The sequence below is a fragment of the Alexandromys fortis genome, unplaced genomic scaffold (genome assembly GCF_014885135.2).
Source record: "Alexandromys fortis isolate MF-2015 unplaced genomic scaffold, M_Fortis_MF-2015_v1.1 scaffold_14, whole genome shotgun sequence".
Lineage (NCBI taxonomy): Eukaryota > Metazoa > Chordata > Mammalia > Rodentia > Cricetidae > Alexandromys > Alexandromys fortis.
In genome coordinates, this window is record NW_026067910.1 from 7,618,211 (window position 1) to 7,634,987 (window position 16,777).

Here is a 16,777-nt window from a genome sequence, read left to right on the forward strand (position 1 = left end):
AGAGCCACCCCTGCAGTCACTAGAGCAAGAGAGCTGGCCCTGCCTCTCACAAGCTGCAGCCTTTGGCAGAGTGGCCCCTATATCTTGCCTGGGCAACACAGTAGAGCTGGCCCTGGAGGTGCAGGTGTGGGTGAGTCAATCTGAGGACATGAGCAGGAGAAATCAGCCCTGCCCCTGCTTGCTATGAGACACCCCTTCTCACAGAGTGACCTAGCCAGGGCAGTTCTGGAGAGTTCACCCCAGTGTTGAGGATGAAGGGAAGCTGGCAGGCTGAATAACCCAGCAATCCCCAGACCCTGAACCAGAGCTATGAGTCAGTCCCTCCCATTGTCCACCCCATCTATGATCTGCTGGAGCACATGAAGGGTCTGGTCTTGCAGGGCCAAAATTAAAAGATCTCCATGACACAGGACGACAACAGGATATTCAAGAGGAGTCCCAGTGAGGGCCCGGTATTGATGATGTAACAAAAACCAGAGACTTCAAACCAGACCAATGACTTCTTGCAATTGAACACTTGCAAGTAACAATAAGTGGACCAATGAACGGTGTGGCTCACTGTGTCACAACCAGATGTTTCTTCTCTTTCTTTTTTTCTCTTTTCTTTCAAATTTTATTTTGTTTTATCCTGGGGCAGGGGTTGCAAGGGTAGAGGGCTAATGGGAAGGAACAGGGAGAAGAATGGGCTCGAGATGCATGAAAAATACAGTATTAAAAAAGGAAAGAGGGAGGGTGGTGGAGGGAGAGAGGGAGGGAGGAAGAGAGAGAGATAGAAAGACACCAGTTTCTGCGGAGACAAAGAACTTCAGTCTGCTAGCACTGCTACTTTCAGTAGAGTAGAAGGCCTCATCTCCCTCAATATGTATAAAGCACAGTGGAAAAAATATCCAAACACAGCACCATCAGAGAATTCAGCAAAACCAACTGACCAAACCAAACTACATGTAAGTCCTGGCATTAATTCCCTATAACTACTGTAATAATCACCCACAAAGCCAGTGGCTTCAACACAACCCGAAGCTGCTCATCTTATAACTTTGCAGCTCAGGGATCTGAAGTTTTACTGGGCTAAAATATGGATGCTCACACGCTTCTTTCCTTGTCTTTTCCATATTTTAGAGGGCACCTACAGTCCTTGGTTTGTGCTCTCCGCTTCCCGCTTCATAACCAGCAGAGACTAGTCAACATTTCTGCATACCCAGCCACTGCCTCTTCATCTCCCTCTTTCACTGAGAGAGTATCTTGAGATTCTTCTTCCCCAACAGAATAATCAAGGGTAATCACCAGTCGCAAGTTTCTTAATCACATCTGGAAACGATGATCCACACTCACAGATTTCTGAGATGAGGATGGAGCTGTTATCTCTTTTCTTGGGAGGAACTATTTTGCCATCGGGTATAGATTTCTGTAAAACTCTCCGCAGTTAAATAAAAATAGAGCAAATAGCAACAGTAGCTTAGGGTCAGAGGTTCAGGATATGCATGCTTCTAAAGAAAGTCTAGCATTAAGGCAAGGGGCTTGGCTTCTAGGGAGATTATTATTTATTTCAGGTCAGCTGATTTTCTTAACTCTTAATTAGCACAGTTTTCTGATCTGAAGTCTTTCATCGGTATATTTTGAATATGTGTGTATGTGTATTCACACATATAACATGTCCCCTCATCAGTGATTTCTAAAATTTTTATAACATTTACTACTTATTTCATGTGTGGATATATATGGGTGTGGGTTCTGATGGCATAGCATATGTGTGGGCATCAGAGGACACTTACAGGTGTCAGTCCTCTAATTCTATCATGTGGTTTCTGAGCCCGAACACAGGTTGTAGGACTTGGCAGCAAATGCCTTCACTCACTGAGCCCTCTCTCCAGCCCTCTGCAGTGTTGTTTAAACACACAAGGTGACTGGGATCAGAAAGAGAAGACAGAAACACATGCTACTATTAAAAACACCAAAAGGGCTGACCAGGGACTTAGTTCAATGTAGAACGCTGCCTACTGTGAAAGGGGGCCAGGGTTCTGCCCTAGACAAAAGAAAGTGGTACCCATCCTAGATAATTTAAGAAGACAGTGCATGGAGAAAGATTAAAACCATAAGCCTAAGACATTCTAGACTTGACTTGTCTTTTTTAAGTTTCCTATCTATCACAAAAATTTAGTCCATAAAACATTCAATCAAGTGTGTGACAGACTCAACCTACAAGACTTCTAGGTGTCTTTCTTTATACACCTACAAAGACTTCTAACACACCATCTGGCACACTGGCAGAGTACACCAGGAAGGAAGCAACTGCAAATCAATTCTAAGCAAATGATGAACACAAAAGACGTGGCTTTATTTAAATAAAGCTAAAAGGGCACAGCAGTGCTAAAGTTTTCGCTGGGTTTGTCTTTTAATTTAACGGTTACTTTTTTATGTGTGCGAGTGTAGGGAGGTCACACACCATGTGCACAAGTGTGCACAACCTGCAGGACTGGTTTCTTTTCTTCCATCATGTGGGTTCCGGGAATCAAAGTCAGGTTACCAGGCTTGGCAGCAAATGCTCTTATCCTCCGAACCATCTCACTGACCCTCACCCTGTGTTTTAAAATGAATTACACATTGTGTCACTTTCTGACACAGGGCAATGTGGCAGATACGATTAACATGCAGGTGGCAGATCTGAATGTAATTTTAGAGCATACTTCTGACTGTAGCCGGGCCAGATGACGGGCAACTCACACAGAACATGAACACTCTTGCCTCCTTGAGCCCTTCCATTGTCTCAGCACCAAGTGTTTAGGGAAATAACAAGAGCCACAGTTGCAATAATAGCAGGGTGTTCGGGGTGGTAATAACAGTCCCAGTCACACAGGCCCATACCAACAGCTGAAAGCTAGAGCCAGGGTTAAGCAGATGCAAAATTCTGCCTGTTTTTGATATAGCCTATCTTTTGAACCCACAGAACTTCCTACGTGTGAATTTACCTTCCTGCTAAAATGTGTACGTAACTCCAAATCTAACACTCATGGCTTGTTAGGTAAGCTCCATTTGGGCATGAATCACACGGCGAATTCAGTGTCAATGAACCAATAATGAGCAGTGTTCCAGGCAGACATAAACAAAGGCATCCATAAGCTGACCTGCTGAGGACATGACAGACCAAGGGGATGTCACCAACCTCATTCCAATTTGCCTGAGAACACAGAGCATGGAATGTGAGCTGCTTTGAATAATGAGAACCGACCGGAAGTTCATCGCTCCTCAGCTTTGCTTTTAGCTATGGTCCCCAACAATGCAAAACATCCCTGCTTCCCAGAGACCCTGGGCAAAACAGACTTTGTGTTAGAGGCAGTGTTGGCAGAGGCTCAGCCTGGAGGGAAAGGGCTGGAGCGCACAGGGTCTGACATTTATTGACCGCCTCTCGTCTACATAAATCATCTCAGTTGACCTTTGCAATAACCGTGCAGTAGGCTCTGTTGTTGTCAGTTTATAACGAGGTGCAGAGAGGTGAAAACGTTTACTGAAAGGTGGCACATCCGGAAGTCATAAGACATACTCAAGTAGAGCCGAGGGAACCACACCTCTGGCCCTCTCGTGAACACTGCTGAGGCTTTCCTAGGGGGTCTCTGGCCTGCTCACGGAAATCCAGATCTCACACACGTAATCTAGCCCCCAGGCTCCCAGGTTTACCTCCATCCTCCTACTTCCTGGACAAACATACCATAGAGACTTGTAACCACCAAATGCACTAACCAGGGCATCAAAACCTTATTAAGGAAGAATTTAAGAAGCAAAGATTCTTTGCCTGGGGAGAGGATATACATAACTCTTACCAAATAAGAACCAAATCAAATAGAAAAAATTGTCCATAGTAGTATATGCAGAATTTGTCATAATTTATTAATAAATTTTATGATATATGTGATCAGCATATTCCTATTACATTTTCTCCATCAAATAAAAAATTCAGAAAAAAAACACATAATCTAATATGGGATAGTAAAAGTCATAGAAATAAGTAATTCATAGTGCTTAGTTCAGGGTTTATGAAGACACTGAATAAATTATAAACACATGTACCTCTGAATTCCATTTCAGTCTTGTTATCCCCTTTCATGTTCTCAGTAGATCATTAAACACACACAAACTCACACTGAAGTGTATCCCCCAATCACAACACTTGGCTGACATTTAACGTCTAAGAATAAGAATCTTATGCTGTATTTAATCACAAAATCTTTTCAGAAAGAAATGGGATCTTGTTGAGGTCAAGCTTAAGCCAGGTGACGGACACAAATATTGGCTAAGCGTTTCCAATGCAAAAGTCCAAAGCTGAAGCTTTCTGGGAACTGAGTAAGGCTGCTACATTTCCAAACTTGACTTCATGTGATAGGTCACAGTCAAAATGCAGATGTACCAAAAATACCTCAAAAACTTGCCATTACTGAGTCTGGGTGCATATCAAACACAAGTTTGTTTCGTGTTAAAGTTTGTGTCCCATCCTTGCATACATGTAAATATTCCAAAATCTAAAACAGTTCAAAATAAGAGACCTCTAGTCTCCAGTATCTGAGGTTGGAGATACCCAATCTGTACCTATAAATGCCCATTCCCCACAACAGGCAACGTCTGTGCAACTGAAAAGGCCAAGGTAGGAAATTTCCGTATTCAGTTTTGAGCTCCATTGTTAAGTGAGAAATGCCAAATAAAAAGGGAATGAGCAAAATACATTCCAGGGCCCAGCCTTCTGACACTGAAACCTGTAAGCATCTATGAGGCTCAGACTTGTCGGAAGACAGTCCAAGAACGGAGTCCTGTGAGGAGAACTCTGAGTGATTGTGAGAAAACTCCAAGAAAGCAAGGCAAGAGGCTTGTGACTTCAGTTTCTTTAAAAGCACCCAATTGTTCTTGGGATGTGCTTCCATGCCCTCCCAAGTGCAGCAGAGAAGAGGGGGTTTACTTCAGGTTGCTCATTACAACTGGCTACTGTCATTTGTTAAAATGCCTCTATGGGAAAACATGGTTTTGTCACATGCAGCTTGTCCCTGTGACTATATACAGCTTGAACTCATGAGAACTTTAATCATGAGCTCTTTCTCAACGCTCAGAGTACAAGTTATCTGATGTTCCAAATAAAGATAGCTATTACACAAGACTTTAGTCTGTCTCATTTAGGTTTTATTCTCCCAGGTCACCACCTTTAGAGCAGTAAACACACACTCAAGAATTATGTAAAGGAATTTAAAAAAATCACAACAATGAAAAAAATCTCATCATGTTTTAAGAGAGTTTTTTGGGGGGCACATGCATAGCTATCCTGGGTTGCATGTAGTCTGGGCTTTCAGGTTGGATACTCCTGATTAGCCTAATTAGGCTTAGCCTAATGGGATTAATATAACTTTGGCTTAATATCCTGTATTAAGGATCATAATAACGACTTGGGGCTGATAAGGAACCATAGGTAACTTACAAGCAATGTTTTTAATTGTTTAAATGTTAGAAGGTGGGCAATTATCAATCTACAGGTAAGTTCCAGTTAACTAAAACAACTTATTCCACAATATTAAATAAGAAATTATTCCAGTATTTTACTAAAATTATCAAGAAGATTTAGTAATCTAATTATGGACAAAATGTTTTCTTTTCCAACCCCTTTAAATTTCAATATAGACATGGTACACACAGATCTGAGATACAGACTAACAACTAATTAGAAATGCTGTCTGCCTTGTAACAACACAGCCCCTAAAACTGAAATACCCACCCCCACGGGGGCGCCATGGTTGACCACTGACCCTGTTTGTCCCTCTTTGTAGGCGCTAGAGCTATGAGATTCCATGTATACATCAAAGTGACCTTAGAAGAGAAACAGGACACGTGTATACACTCAGCAGGAATGTAGGAAAGATGAAAGCCTCAGTGACATCAGTTCCAGGTCTACAAAAGACAACTGCTTGTTGAGGCAGTTTAGCAACAGCTAAGAAAACACTTTCTGCAATGGTCTCTGCTTTGGTCTCTGATGTTAAATATACCAAAAACCCTGGTAAATCGCTGTTGAAATAGGAGCGGCAGGGCTGTGTCCCCGGCACCCGGCCGCCTGCATGGCTAGGTTATGCCCCGAAATAATTACACGGAAACTGTATTCTTTCAAACACTGCCTGGCCCGGCTAGTTCCAGCTTCTTATTGGCTAGCTCTTACATATTGTTCTAACCCATTTCTAATATTCTATGTAGCCCACGAGCTGGCTTACCAGGGAGGATCTTAACCTACGTCTGTCTGGAACGGGAGAATCATGGCGACTCCTCAACTAAGCTTCTTTCTCCCAGAATTCTCTTCTGTCTACTCCGCCTACCTAATTTTCTGTCCTATGAGGGCCGAGGCAGTTTCTTTATTATAATTAACCAATGTCCTTCCCCCATCAAATCGCCCACTTGCAAAGTTGGCGATTCTGTTACATATGAAGTGACTGGCAGGCAGGGTGTATTTTTCCAGAACAAAGTGAAGATCTTTCATCTGAACAGGGAAATGTGAAATACTCCAAAATCCCAGCAGCATTTTGTTTGTTTCTCTCCCTGTGAGGTCTCAGTACATTTTCCAAGTTGGTCTTGAATTTATGAGTTCAAGTACTCCTCCTGCCTAACTTCCACTCACAGTTCAGCCTACAGGCACATGGAACTGTGCCCAGCTCTTAAAAACATTTTCAACGCTGTCCTGTAACTCTAACATTTTGAGTTCTGAGGCATTCTGGACTTTCTAAGTTGGGATGTTTGGCCAGTAAAGTATATGCAAATATGGCCAAATAAAAACACAAATAAAGCTCTTGGGAAGCTAAAATATTTCTAATTCAAGCATTCTGTCTGGGTAAGAGAAACTCAAGTGTAATATTTCAAAGAGCAACTTGGTTACTAGGTAAATCTAAAAGAGTTACTGTGGCTCAAATAGGCTTGAAACAGAAAAGCCTAAGGACCAGATGTCAACATCCCCCACCCTCCATCAAGCTATCATGTGTAACACTGCTTCCCTTTTCAACCCTAAATTCAGTTAACAAATGTTCCCTGCAGGTGTCTGCCTCCAAAACGGCCCACTGTGCACCAACTATGACATATATTTAATATCCCTTTTATTCGCAAAGGATCTGAAGGATAGGGACTTTCTACAGTAAAAAACCAGCAGTGCGGGGCCAAGTCCCATTGTGCGCATCAGTCTTGCTTCGCGGCACCATACTGACTTCTTTTGGATGTTCATGGAGAAGAGACGGATTTTTGTTTCATTGTTGAAATCTCACAGAAACAGTGGCATCTCGTCAGTAGGTCTGCTCTGCCACCCAGCACCTAACTGCCATTCCAGACCCAGGTTACTCTTCATGCCCATCTCAAATGGAGGCCATCCAGAATTTTCAGAAATAGTCATCATTTTAGAACAGCAACCGACATAATCCAATTAAACCGGTTACTTCAATACATATACTAACTTAATCATTTTCATTCATACCACTTCTTAAGGCACTGGTAAGGAGAAGAGGATGCAAGGTTTTTGTAGGCAAACAGAACAAAGAAATAAAGTGATAAAAAAAAATTGGAAGTTTTCTAGTGCATAGCCTCCAAGAATTAAGCAAGCATCCAATAGAAAAACATTAAAATGACTACAGGAGTAATGTCTACACCAAGCAAGGCCGCCTCTAAATCGATTCAATGAACAGTCTTGTAAGTCTGCAATTTAGTCACTGGCAATAAAAACACAAAATATCATGAATGAAATGGAATGGAATCTGGAAAACTGAGTTCAAATCCTGACAGTCTGTATAACTTTCCCATAATTTTGGATCCTCAGCTTCTATGTCTGTAAATGGTTTAAGCATGCAGAGTCTACAATGTCTGTCTAGAGTTTCCTTTAACTACAAAAGGCAGCTCCAACCATACCATTCCCCTTAAAAATGTTTTGGACAACTAATAGGATATTGTGGTTTTTCCTTGGCTTTGATTTTGAAACAGGGACTTGTTATGGAGCTCAGACTGGCCTGGAATTCACTATGTAACTAAAGTTGGCCTCAAACTTATCACGATCCTCCCGACTCAGCTCACAAAGGTTAGAATTACAGGGCCACACTACTACACCTGTGTATCGTGCTTTTGTGTGCATTAGTAAAATCACAGAAATCAATCCACACAGCTATGACTAGAAGATTATATCCATGCTACTGCACAAGACAAGGACAGAGCTGCAGTGTAACGAGGGATAAAGGAGGAGGCTGCATCTGGCGTGTGCTCGCGCTAAGCTGAAGCAGCCAGATGTTTATGCCATGAGGCTACTTACAGCGATAGCTCAGAAACAAAACTGAACATGATTATGCAGCAGTATCTAATTTTTAAAAGTAGTAAAAGTAAGTATATAACCTGAGTACCTGCAGAATCCAGGAAAGTAAGAGGGGCCATGTGGGCCTGAGGAGGGCAATAGAGAGGGGAAAGCAGGGTACAAGATTTCAAGGGGGAAACAGAAAAATGGTGTGGGCTTTAATTAGGGAGGGAGATAAGTACAGAAGGGGAAGAGGGTAATATAAAAGTAAGGATGTCTGAAAACGTTATAAGTAAGCATATTATTGTACATCTACCTAAAATGCCTATAATGCATGAATCTGTATATACGTATATAGTTAAATGAAATTTTCCCATCTAAGCTGACAAGATTTCCAAGAGTCACAGACAAACTAACAAGAGCTCCAACACCAGGCATGAGAAAGCCTCTTTTGCAGGTTGTACGAGAGACTCCCAAAACATTATAGGCTACTGCTGTTACCTAAGTTGCCTCCCCGAGATGGAAGGTACACCCCTTCCACTGAAGAAGACACTGTGTACTTTGGACACAGCACCCAGAGGACCCGAGCTGGAGCTGACCTGAAAGCCTCCTCCCTGAGGGCTAGCTTTCATGGTACCAGAAGGTTCCATGCGAGCTTCCAGGGGAGGGAAGCAAACAACCGTCCCAGCCAGCTATGCTGCCTATGAACCACAGCCATGGCCAGCATGGCATAATAGCTCTAAGGTGCAGTAGTGCCACCCACACCTTGGTGGTAGCCAACAGCTCTTTAATTAGACTACAGACTGACTCAACAAGAGGGAAGCATGCCTACGACTGAACACCCAGCCAACTACCCAGTGCTAGTGACGTCATGATCTTGGAGGAGAATCAGTGTATTTAACCGGCATAACCCCCGAGTACATCCTCAACATCTATACTTATCCCCACAGGTAAGCGTCATCCTCACCCCCATAAGGAAACTCATCTTTGCAACAGACAGACCATTACAGGAAGCCACAACTAATCGAGACGCAGAGTCACGGAGCCAGTCTCAACTGAAACATCTACAAAACAACTCCCATGCCTATGGCTAGGAATCACTGCAAAAGAGAGGGCGTTAGGACTACAAGTAGAGGAGCAGAAAGTTTGCTGTGGGATGGAGTTTTCTGCAAATGTCAGAGTAGCCAGACCCAGGGAGTCTCACCAACACAGCTGCCTAAATATGACCCAAACAAGATGACGCCGATAAACATGCTAACACGGAACAGGAAAGCTCGGGAGAACTCAACCCTTGGCAAATAACTACAGGCAACTAAGGACTACTGAGAGGTGGGGGTACTAATCTTCTAGCAGGAAGAGGCTACAAACTGGTTATTCAATTGAAAAGAGCAAGAGGGTACATGTGAGGGGCTGGAGAGAGGAGGGAAAGGTGAAATGATGTCGTTATAATCTCAAAAAGTAATAAAAACTAAAAAATTAGTTGTATTTAATAAAGAGAAAATGGAATTGTTTTTGAATTTTTACTAGTTTTCACACCGCATAAATACATTCTGGCTTGGAATATAGAAAAGCAGTTTCAAGTCATCATAAAACCTTTTAAAAATGTTTGATATAAAAATATCAAATTCATTCTGAAATGATGATGTTATATTTTAGAGAGTTTACATTTTTATTCTTATATCAAAATTAAGTTCATAATTCTTTCCAAAATTTTAATGAACTGCCAGTGTATATTTAAACAGCTGAGAATATTTTAACTCAGCCAACCCTGGAAAACCACAGATATAATTTCTCAAAAAATACTGACTTTCTCTACTTCACAATAAAAGTACTTTCCTATTATACCACCACCCCTTCCCAAAAAATACTCAGTGACTGTTATAGTGCATGAAAAGTTTCTATATTAAGGTTACAGGAAATAAAAGCTATATTTCCTATAGCTGATAAGCTAACAATCAAATAAGCGGGATGGTATACCCACCCATATGTTAAAAACAATGACCACTACTGACAAATTTGCACCATTAAGTATCAAATAAGAAATAAAGGCAAATATTATAAACCTTCAGAGTAAGGAAGCCCCCAAAGGACCAGGGCTGTCAGGGCAGCTCCAGGGGTAAAGGCCATGGCTGCCCACTGAAGAAAAGGCCCTGATGCTAAGGACCAAACAGAACGCTTTGAATTACTAGCTTCAGCTTACTCTCTGTCTTCTGCGCGTTGTCACTATAAGAGATGAATGGAATGAGGAGTACCAGAGTTTAATGACCTAAAGAGGCATGAGCTAAAACAGCAAGATAGTGAAACAGAAGTTTCTACTCAGAGCTAAAGACAATAAACTAGTCAAAAGATGGTCAAAGCACTCTTTACAAAGCAAAAGGTTAAGCATGGCTGAGGTAAGTTACCCCCAGGTGAACCATTGTCACAAACAGCTTTATGGCCATCACAGAGGGGTTCTAGTGGCTTCCTTAGAGAAGCCACAGTGAAGAAGGGTCTGTGGAAAGATGACTGTCCCACACTGAGGCTGAGGAGAAAGTTTTGAGGGAAACACTTGGAGAGCTTGCTTGCCACTTGCATCAAGCACCATGAAGAACATTTGGCTGGGTACCCGACCCATCACTAACAATCAACAGGATGAGAAGCTGGGTGGAGGAACATGAGCCTAAGAGAGAAGGCTGAACTGGCCCCACATCCAGTCTGTGAAGAGAACGAGTGTCCCCCATAATCAGACGAGAGTCCTATGAGCAAGAGACCCAGCAGGCTGGGACGGAGCTGCCGGGTCCGGCCGAGAGGCAGATCTGGAGCTTGAACAGACCATAACAAAACAAAGACGAAGGTAATGCCAGGCCCAAGAGGTTGAGCAGGGAACCAGCAACTAGTCAAAACTAAGAGGCAGTTTTATTGTCAGGGAAGTTAAAGTGGAAATCTCAAGCAACTGAGGCAGGAGGTGGAGGACCCACGGGTGAAGATGAGCTGGAAAAGCTGCTCTTCCTTCAGTGTCTTTCCCTGTGCCATTGCAGAGGGATCAGAGACCAGGGCTGGGAAGAGTAGAAAGCAGGGCAGAAGCACAAACGCAGATGAAACTCCTTCCCCCGTTGCCTACCTTCCCCCTGGCAGGAAGCAGGGCTGCAGGGCTAGAGGAGGACAGGAGGCTTCACCTCTGCATCTGCCCTCAAGATTGTATGGTCAGCACCGGACATTTTAATAAGCAGAGTTGAGACTTCCGTAGCCTAGTGACCAGAGACTGATCTATATTATCATCTTGTAATGGCAGCTACTCAAATCGGCTCCCAGCAAACAAAGGATTAAGAAAATGTGGGTGAGATATTTAAACACTTTTAAAGGAGTATTTTAAATTTATCCTTTGTTTGCTGGGAGCCGATTTGAGTAGCTGCCATTACAAGATGGCATTTGGCCCCGGCCTCGCTTGATACCATAATAAAGGTTGCGGTTCTTCCACCAGAAAACAGGATGAGTTGTGATCTAGCTGCCCACACTCCCCCTGACCAGCTTTCTTTCCGGCAGGTGGGTCTCCAGAAAAGCAGTTAAAGTATCAAAGTATCAAAGGTTGCTAGGCAGACTCCCTATATAAGCAGCTGCAAATCAGAGCTCGGGGCCCCTTGCTTTCTGCTCTCCCTATAACCAAGAGGCTCCAATAAAGCGAGATTTGAGAAGAATCCTCGTCTGGTGGCTGTTCCTTCCTGCTGGTCAAGGAGTTCGCCGCATTTGTTGGTACATAATAAGTATTTTCAGTAACAACCCGAACTAGGAGCCCACTATGTGCCATTACAGCTCTCTAAGTATCATGACCCCTACTGTTAGTTACACCTAGGAAACCGAGGCCCAGGGCTAGTGACTTGCTTGAGGTCACACTATGACTAAGTAGTGGAGCCAGCTTTCTGACTCTAGTGTATGAGAACAGCACACATTCTTAACCATGCTGCTTCTTTAATACTGGGGAGAGTTCATTTCATTTTTTAGTTGTTGTTGTTGTTGTTGGTGGTGGTGGTGGTGGTGGTGGTATGTGTGTGCACATTTGTGTGTATGTGTATATATCTTTGTATGTATACTCACACACATGTATATGCATGGAGGCCAGAGATTGATGTCAGGTGTCTTTCTCAATCACTCTCCATCTTATTCTTTGAGACAGGGTCTCTCACTGAACCTGAAACTTGCTGTTTCTGCTCCCCAAGCTCTGGGATCTGAATGCATGCTGCAGCACCTAACCTTCCTATGTGGGCGCTGGGGATCAAGCACAGGTACTCATGTTTGCGTGGGCAAGCACTTTATCAGCAGAGATCCCTCTTTAGCCCCAAGTCCCTAGTCTAATGGCTACCTCCACGTTATCTTGAAATGAAAGCAAAAATCAAGTTCCAACCACAGTTCTATTTAATTTACCTCCTACTGATATGATTAGCAAACTCTTCCCGACAACCTCAGACAGCAGCTACACTGGAATGTCTAACATCTAGTAATCCCGGAATACACACGCTCATGATGTAAGGCTCATGGAGTATATATGACTACAAAACTGGACAATTTCTAAAATGATAAACAAGGGAAGCACAGCATTTTAGAGTTTGTGAGACTGACTGCAATGGAGTCCTGTTATTAGACCGTTATTAGACTCGGGCTTTATCTTGGGCAATAAAAAGGCCAGCAACAGGGGTGGGGGAAGCCCTAGGCATTTCCGTACAATGTCAAGGTAATCGGTCCTTACCAACCAACATGACTCCACACTACCCTGCCCAGGGAACACTTGGCAATGTCTGCAGACTTGTCTACTGTCATTTCTAAATGCAGGGCAGAGGCACGTACCACTTGCACCCACAATTTGCAAGCATGCTGGTAAGGTTCTCCATATTGCATAGACTAGCCCCCTACCAAGGAACTATCCCATCTAAAGAGTCAACTGTGTAACACTGAGAAACCCCAGAACAGGGGATTAAATGGCTGCTGCAGCCCTGGAAGACTGCAGACTGGGCGTTAGAAACAGTAACTACAAACAGGAAATCGGAATGCAGGCACGCTCAGCAGTCACAAAAGCACTGGGCCAGCAGCAGCACCTGGTTCATTACATTTGCGGGTGTGAGAGATGCGATCATCTCCCCTTAATATCCACCTGTACCAGTCGGCTGAATTGTTTTCCTGAAAACAGAACAGGAAATTGAAGTCCTAGTAGAAAGGGTGAAAGTTTACTGAAGAAAAACAGCTTTTTATTAAATACCACACAGACCCGCTTCTAACCTATGGAGTGTTTGTTACAAGAGTCTCCAAGAATTACAATCTAAAATAAGAAAACGGTTGTTGTGAACACAACATTAAAAAAATGAAAACAAGAAACAGAACAAATATTCATGAGCCTCACTATGACCACAAGCATTCTGAAGACCAAATTCCTGAGGAGGCCTGGCTTTCAGCTCCAACCATGGAAATGCCCTGATCACAAGTGGCCATAGTGACACGCTACACCTTCAGAGTTTGAGATCCTTCACAAAAGCAAATAGTAACAAGGGCACATGCCGCATCTCTGAGATGGTGCTTAGAACAGACACAGACACTCCACAAAAGGCGGCTTGGCTCTGTTTGGTTTAAGTCATGATCACGTGGTTTTTGTTTGTTTGCTTGTTTGTTTGTTTTAAATCTGTCTTTCCATGCACCTCTTTGTTCTTTATTCCTTCTCTGGTATCTTTCTTTGTATTCTCAATCTCAACTCTGCCGTTTTTCACCCTCTCATTCCTCCCCTTTCACACGCATCCCCTTTCCTCTCTTTAAACTCAGTAGAATTAGACGATGAGGCTCTGGAACTGAGCCAGATCTCTAGAGATCAAGCAGAGAACCTCAGGTCCACCTTTCCCTCTTCAAAACTGCAACAGTCCTACGGAAGGTGGTCATGGCGAGACTTCCAGAAACCGCAGATCCGTTTAGTTCCACGCAGCGCTATACTGCTGGTAATATCTCCAGGGATCCACCCCTTCTTATCAGTACTAACTAAATTAGGAAAAGAGCTCACGAGCTAACAAACCCCCCTCAAGTACGGTTGGAAAACCGTGCAGGTGATGTATCTATGGGCTCCTTGAAAACTGTCTTCTGATTAAGATGAAACATTTACTAAATGCAAACACAGTGTGATTCATCTAATAAACCTTATTTGACATTATGTCAGGGTAAGTAAGGAATGACTCATTAAATCCCTAAAATGGCACGCAAGGTATGTTTCATCCTCCTACAGTCCTCGGAATAACCTCGAGAAGTTTACCCTCCCGTTAACTGTGGGAACCAGGAGTAGACACCGATTAACTCCGAGGATTCTGGGTCATGTTAGGTAAACCGGTACAGTACTTCACCGGGTACTCTTAGCGCGGTGCCTCATACAGCCCTCGGCAAGAGGCACGGGAGCAACAGGAAAGTCCATTTACTACCGTGGAACCCGGAAAGTGAGCCCTCGGGTGCTCAGTGCTGGTTTACTCTTAGTTGGCAATGGGGTGCAAGCCCTGGAAACGCCGCGGTCGGTGCGGGGTGCGGTCTAGCTCAAGTTCGGTGGCCAGCGTTCCACCCAAGTTTGCGGGGCCATGAGGCAACTCTGGCTGTTGCTTCTCTTAGCTGCCTCCGCCCGGCGCCAGGTGAGCCCCGAACCCCGCACCCCCATACCTTGGTGAGCTGGGCGATCTTCTTGCTCATCTTCAGGTGCATGTCCTGGCTGTAGTCCATGCTGTGCCCGGCCAGCTGCGCGGCGGCCGGCGAGGGCGCGAATTTGGCAGCCCCGGCCGCAGAGCCGCCGTAATAGTGCTGCTGCCAGCTCATGCCCGGGGTCGCCATCTTCCCGGCAGACCCCGGCCGGGGCACCTGTCCCCGCGCGCGGGGCGAGGCCGGCGCAGCGACGACTCGGGGCAGGCGACAGCCGGGGCGGCCGCTTGCCGACCCGCCCGCCCGCGCCCTCCAGTCCGGGCGGCCGGAGTCCTCCCTCCCGCCCGCGACGGCCGCGTCCCCCTACCCCGGCTGGGCGACGGCGCGGCTAGCGTCCCGCAAGCAGCGGCCACCGGGCCCCGAGACTCGGCCGCCGCCGGGGCTGCGGAGGGAGGCGGGGACGGGGCGGGCTGCAGCGGCGGGAGGCGGGGCCGCGGACGCGGGAGCCGCCGAGCGCCGTTACCAGGGCGCGCGGCTCAGGGCTCGGCGGGCGCGCGGGGTGCTGACCACGTCATTTCCCCGCAGCCAAGCTCCGCCCCGCAGCCCTCCACCCCGCAGCCCTCCAGCCCGCAGCTCTTCAGTCCGCAGCCAAGCCCCGCCCCTTAGCTCTCCACCCCGCAGCCCTCCAACCTGCAGCTCCGACCCTCAATCCTCCAGCCCGGGCTCCGCGTCCTTGCAATCGCTCTGCTGTCTGCAAACCTGCCGCCGCCGGCACACCTCAACCCTCTGGCCGCCAGCACGCAGACCCGCACTCTGCATCCCTTCAGCCCGCAGCTCTACAGCCCTCCCACCCCGCAATATGCATCCCTGCACCACGGAGGCCTTCAGATCACAGTCACACAGGGCCCTACAGTCCTGCAGCCCGGAGTCCCGCAGCATCACCTACCACCCCCCCCCCTTTCACCATGCAGCCCCCAGTTGTCACCTTCTTAACCTGCACCCCACCCAATCCTGTAGCTTACAATATGTCCCAGCAGCCCGCAGCCTTTGGCTATTGCCCAGTGCCTGAGTGTGCAGTCTGCTGGGTTTTGTTTGATTGGTTTGGTTTGTTTTTGTTGTTTTGTTATTGTTTTTAAATCGTCCAGAGAAGATGAGATTTTGATGGTCACCTTCGGTTAGCAACAAGCCTGTAGCTTGACAGAGCCTCTCTATGTACCTCTTGTGCGCAGGCCATGCAAGGCATTTCCAGGACTCTAAGGCCAAGGACCTCTGTTCCAGAGAAGTGGTGAAGTAAAAGGACATCTGTAATCCTAGACTTGACTGGTCTTTTCAAACTCACTCAGGCTTGACCATTTCAGGGTGGCACTGCCCCATTGTGTGCCAGCCTACACTGAACGAAGCGATGCCACGTGCCTAGATGCGGAGGAGTGTACCTCTCCAGTCAGCTGCGGCTCACTTCTCAGTGGAATGGAGCCTGGAACAATTGTGTATGGAAATATCATTGGCTAGAAATTAGAATTAGACCAGAATAGAGAGAGGAGAGCAGAACACTGGATGAGTCAGCCCTTAAAGACTGGGGGCTTGTTCCCAAATTTGGCATTACATGTACTTTTTTGCCATGCAGAAGGTTTGACTTTGTGCTGATCTTCTCTTAGGGTCTCTGCTCTTTAGGTCAAATGACTTTTAAAAACTTATATTTTTGTGTTGAAGGCCTTTTACATTAATGAGAAAACAAGCCTTATAAAATTACACTTGTTTTTTTTGTTTGTTTATTTGTTTCTGTTTTTGTTTTTCGAGACAGGGTTTCTCTGTAGCTTTGGAGCCTGTCCTGGCACTAGCTCTTGTAGACCAGGCTGGCCTAGAACTCACAGAGAT

At 45.3% G+C, this 16,777-nt stretch overlaps 1 protein-coding gene across 5 annotated transcripts in view; it reads right to left on the reverse strand.

The window, feature by feature from the left end:
* The window catches only part of Fam184a (family with sequence similarity 184 member A), a 132,379-nt gene extending 117,015 nt beyond the window's left edge, over nucleotides 1-15,364 (reverse strand). For 4 of the 5 annotated variants that reach the window (XR_007590991.1, XM_050138194.1, XM_050138192.1 and 1 more), the window contains exon 1: nucleotides 14,927-15,364. Coding sequence is in view for 3 of the 5 variants with exons in the window: in XM_050138194.1 (XP_049994151.1) it covers nucleotides 14,927-15,094 (168 nt within the window). In the remaining 2 variants the exon portion in view is untranslated. The remainder of the gene's footprint in view (nucleotides 1-14,926) is intronic. The other variant, XR_007590992.1, reaches the window with a different exon arrangement.
* Nucleotides 15,365-16,777: the final 1,413 nt, after the last annotated feature.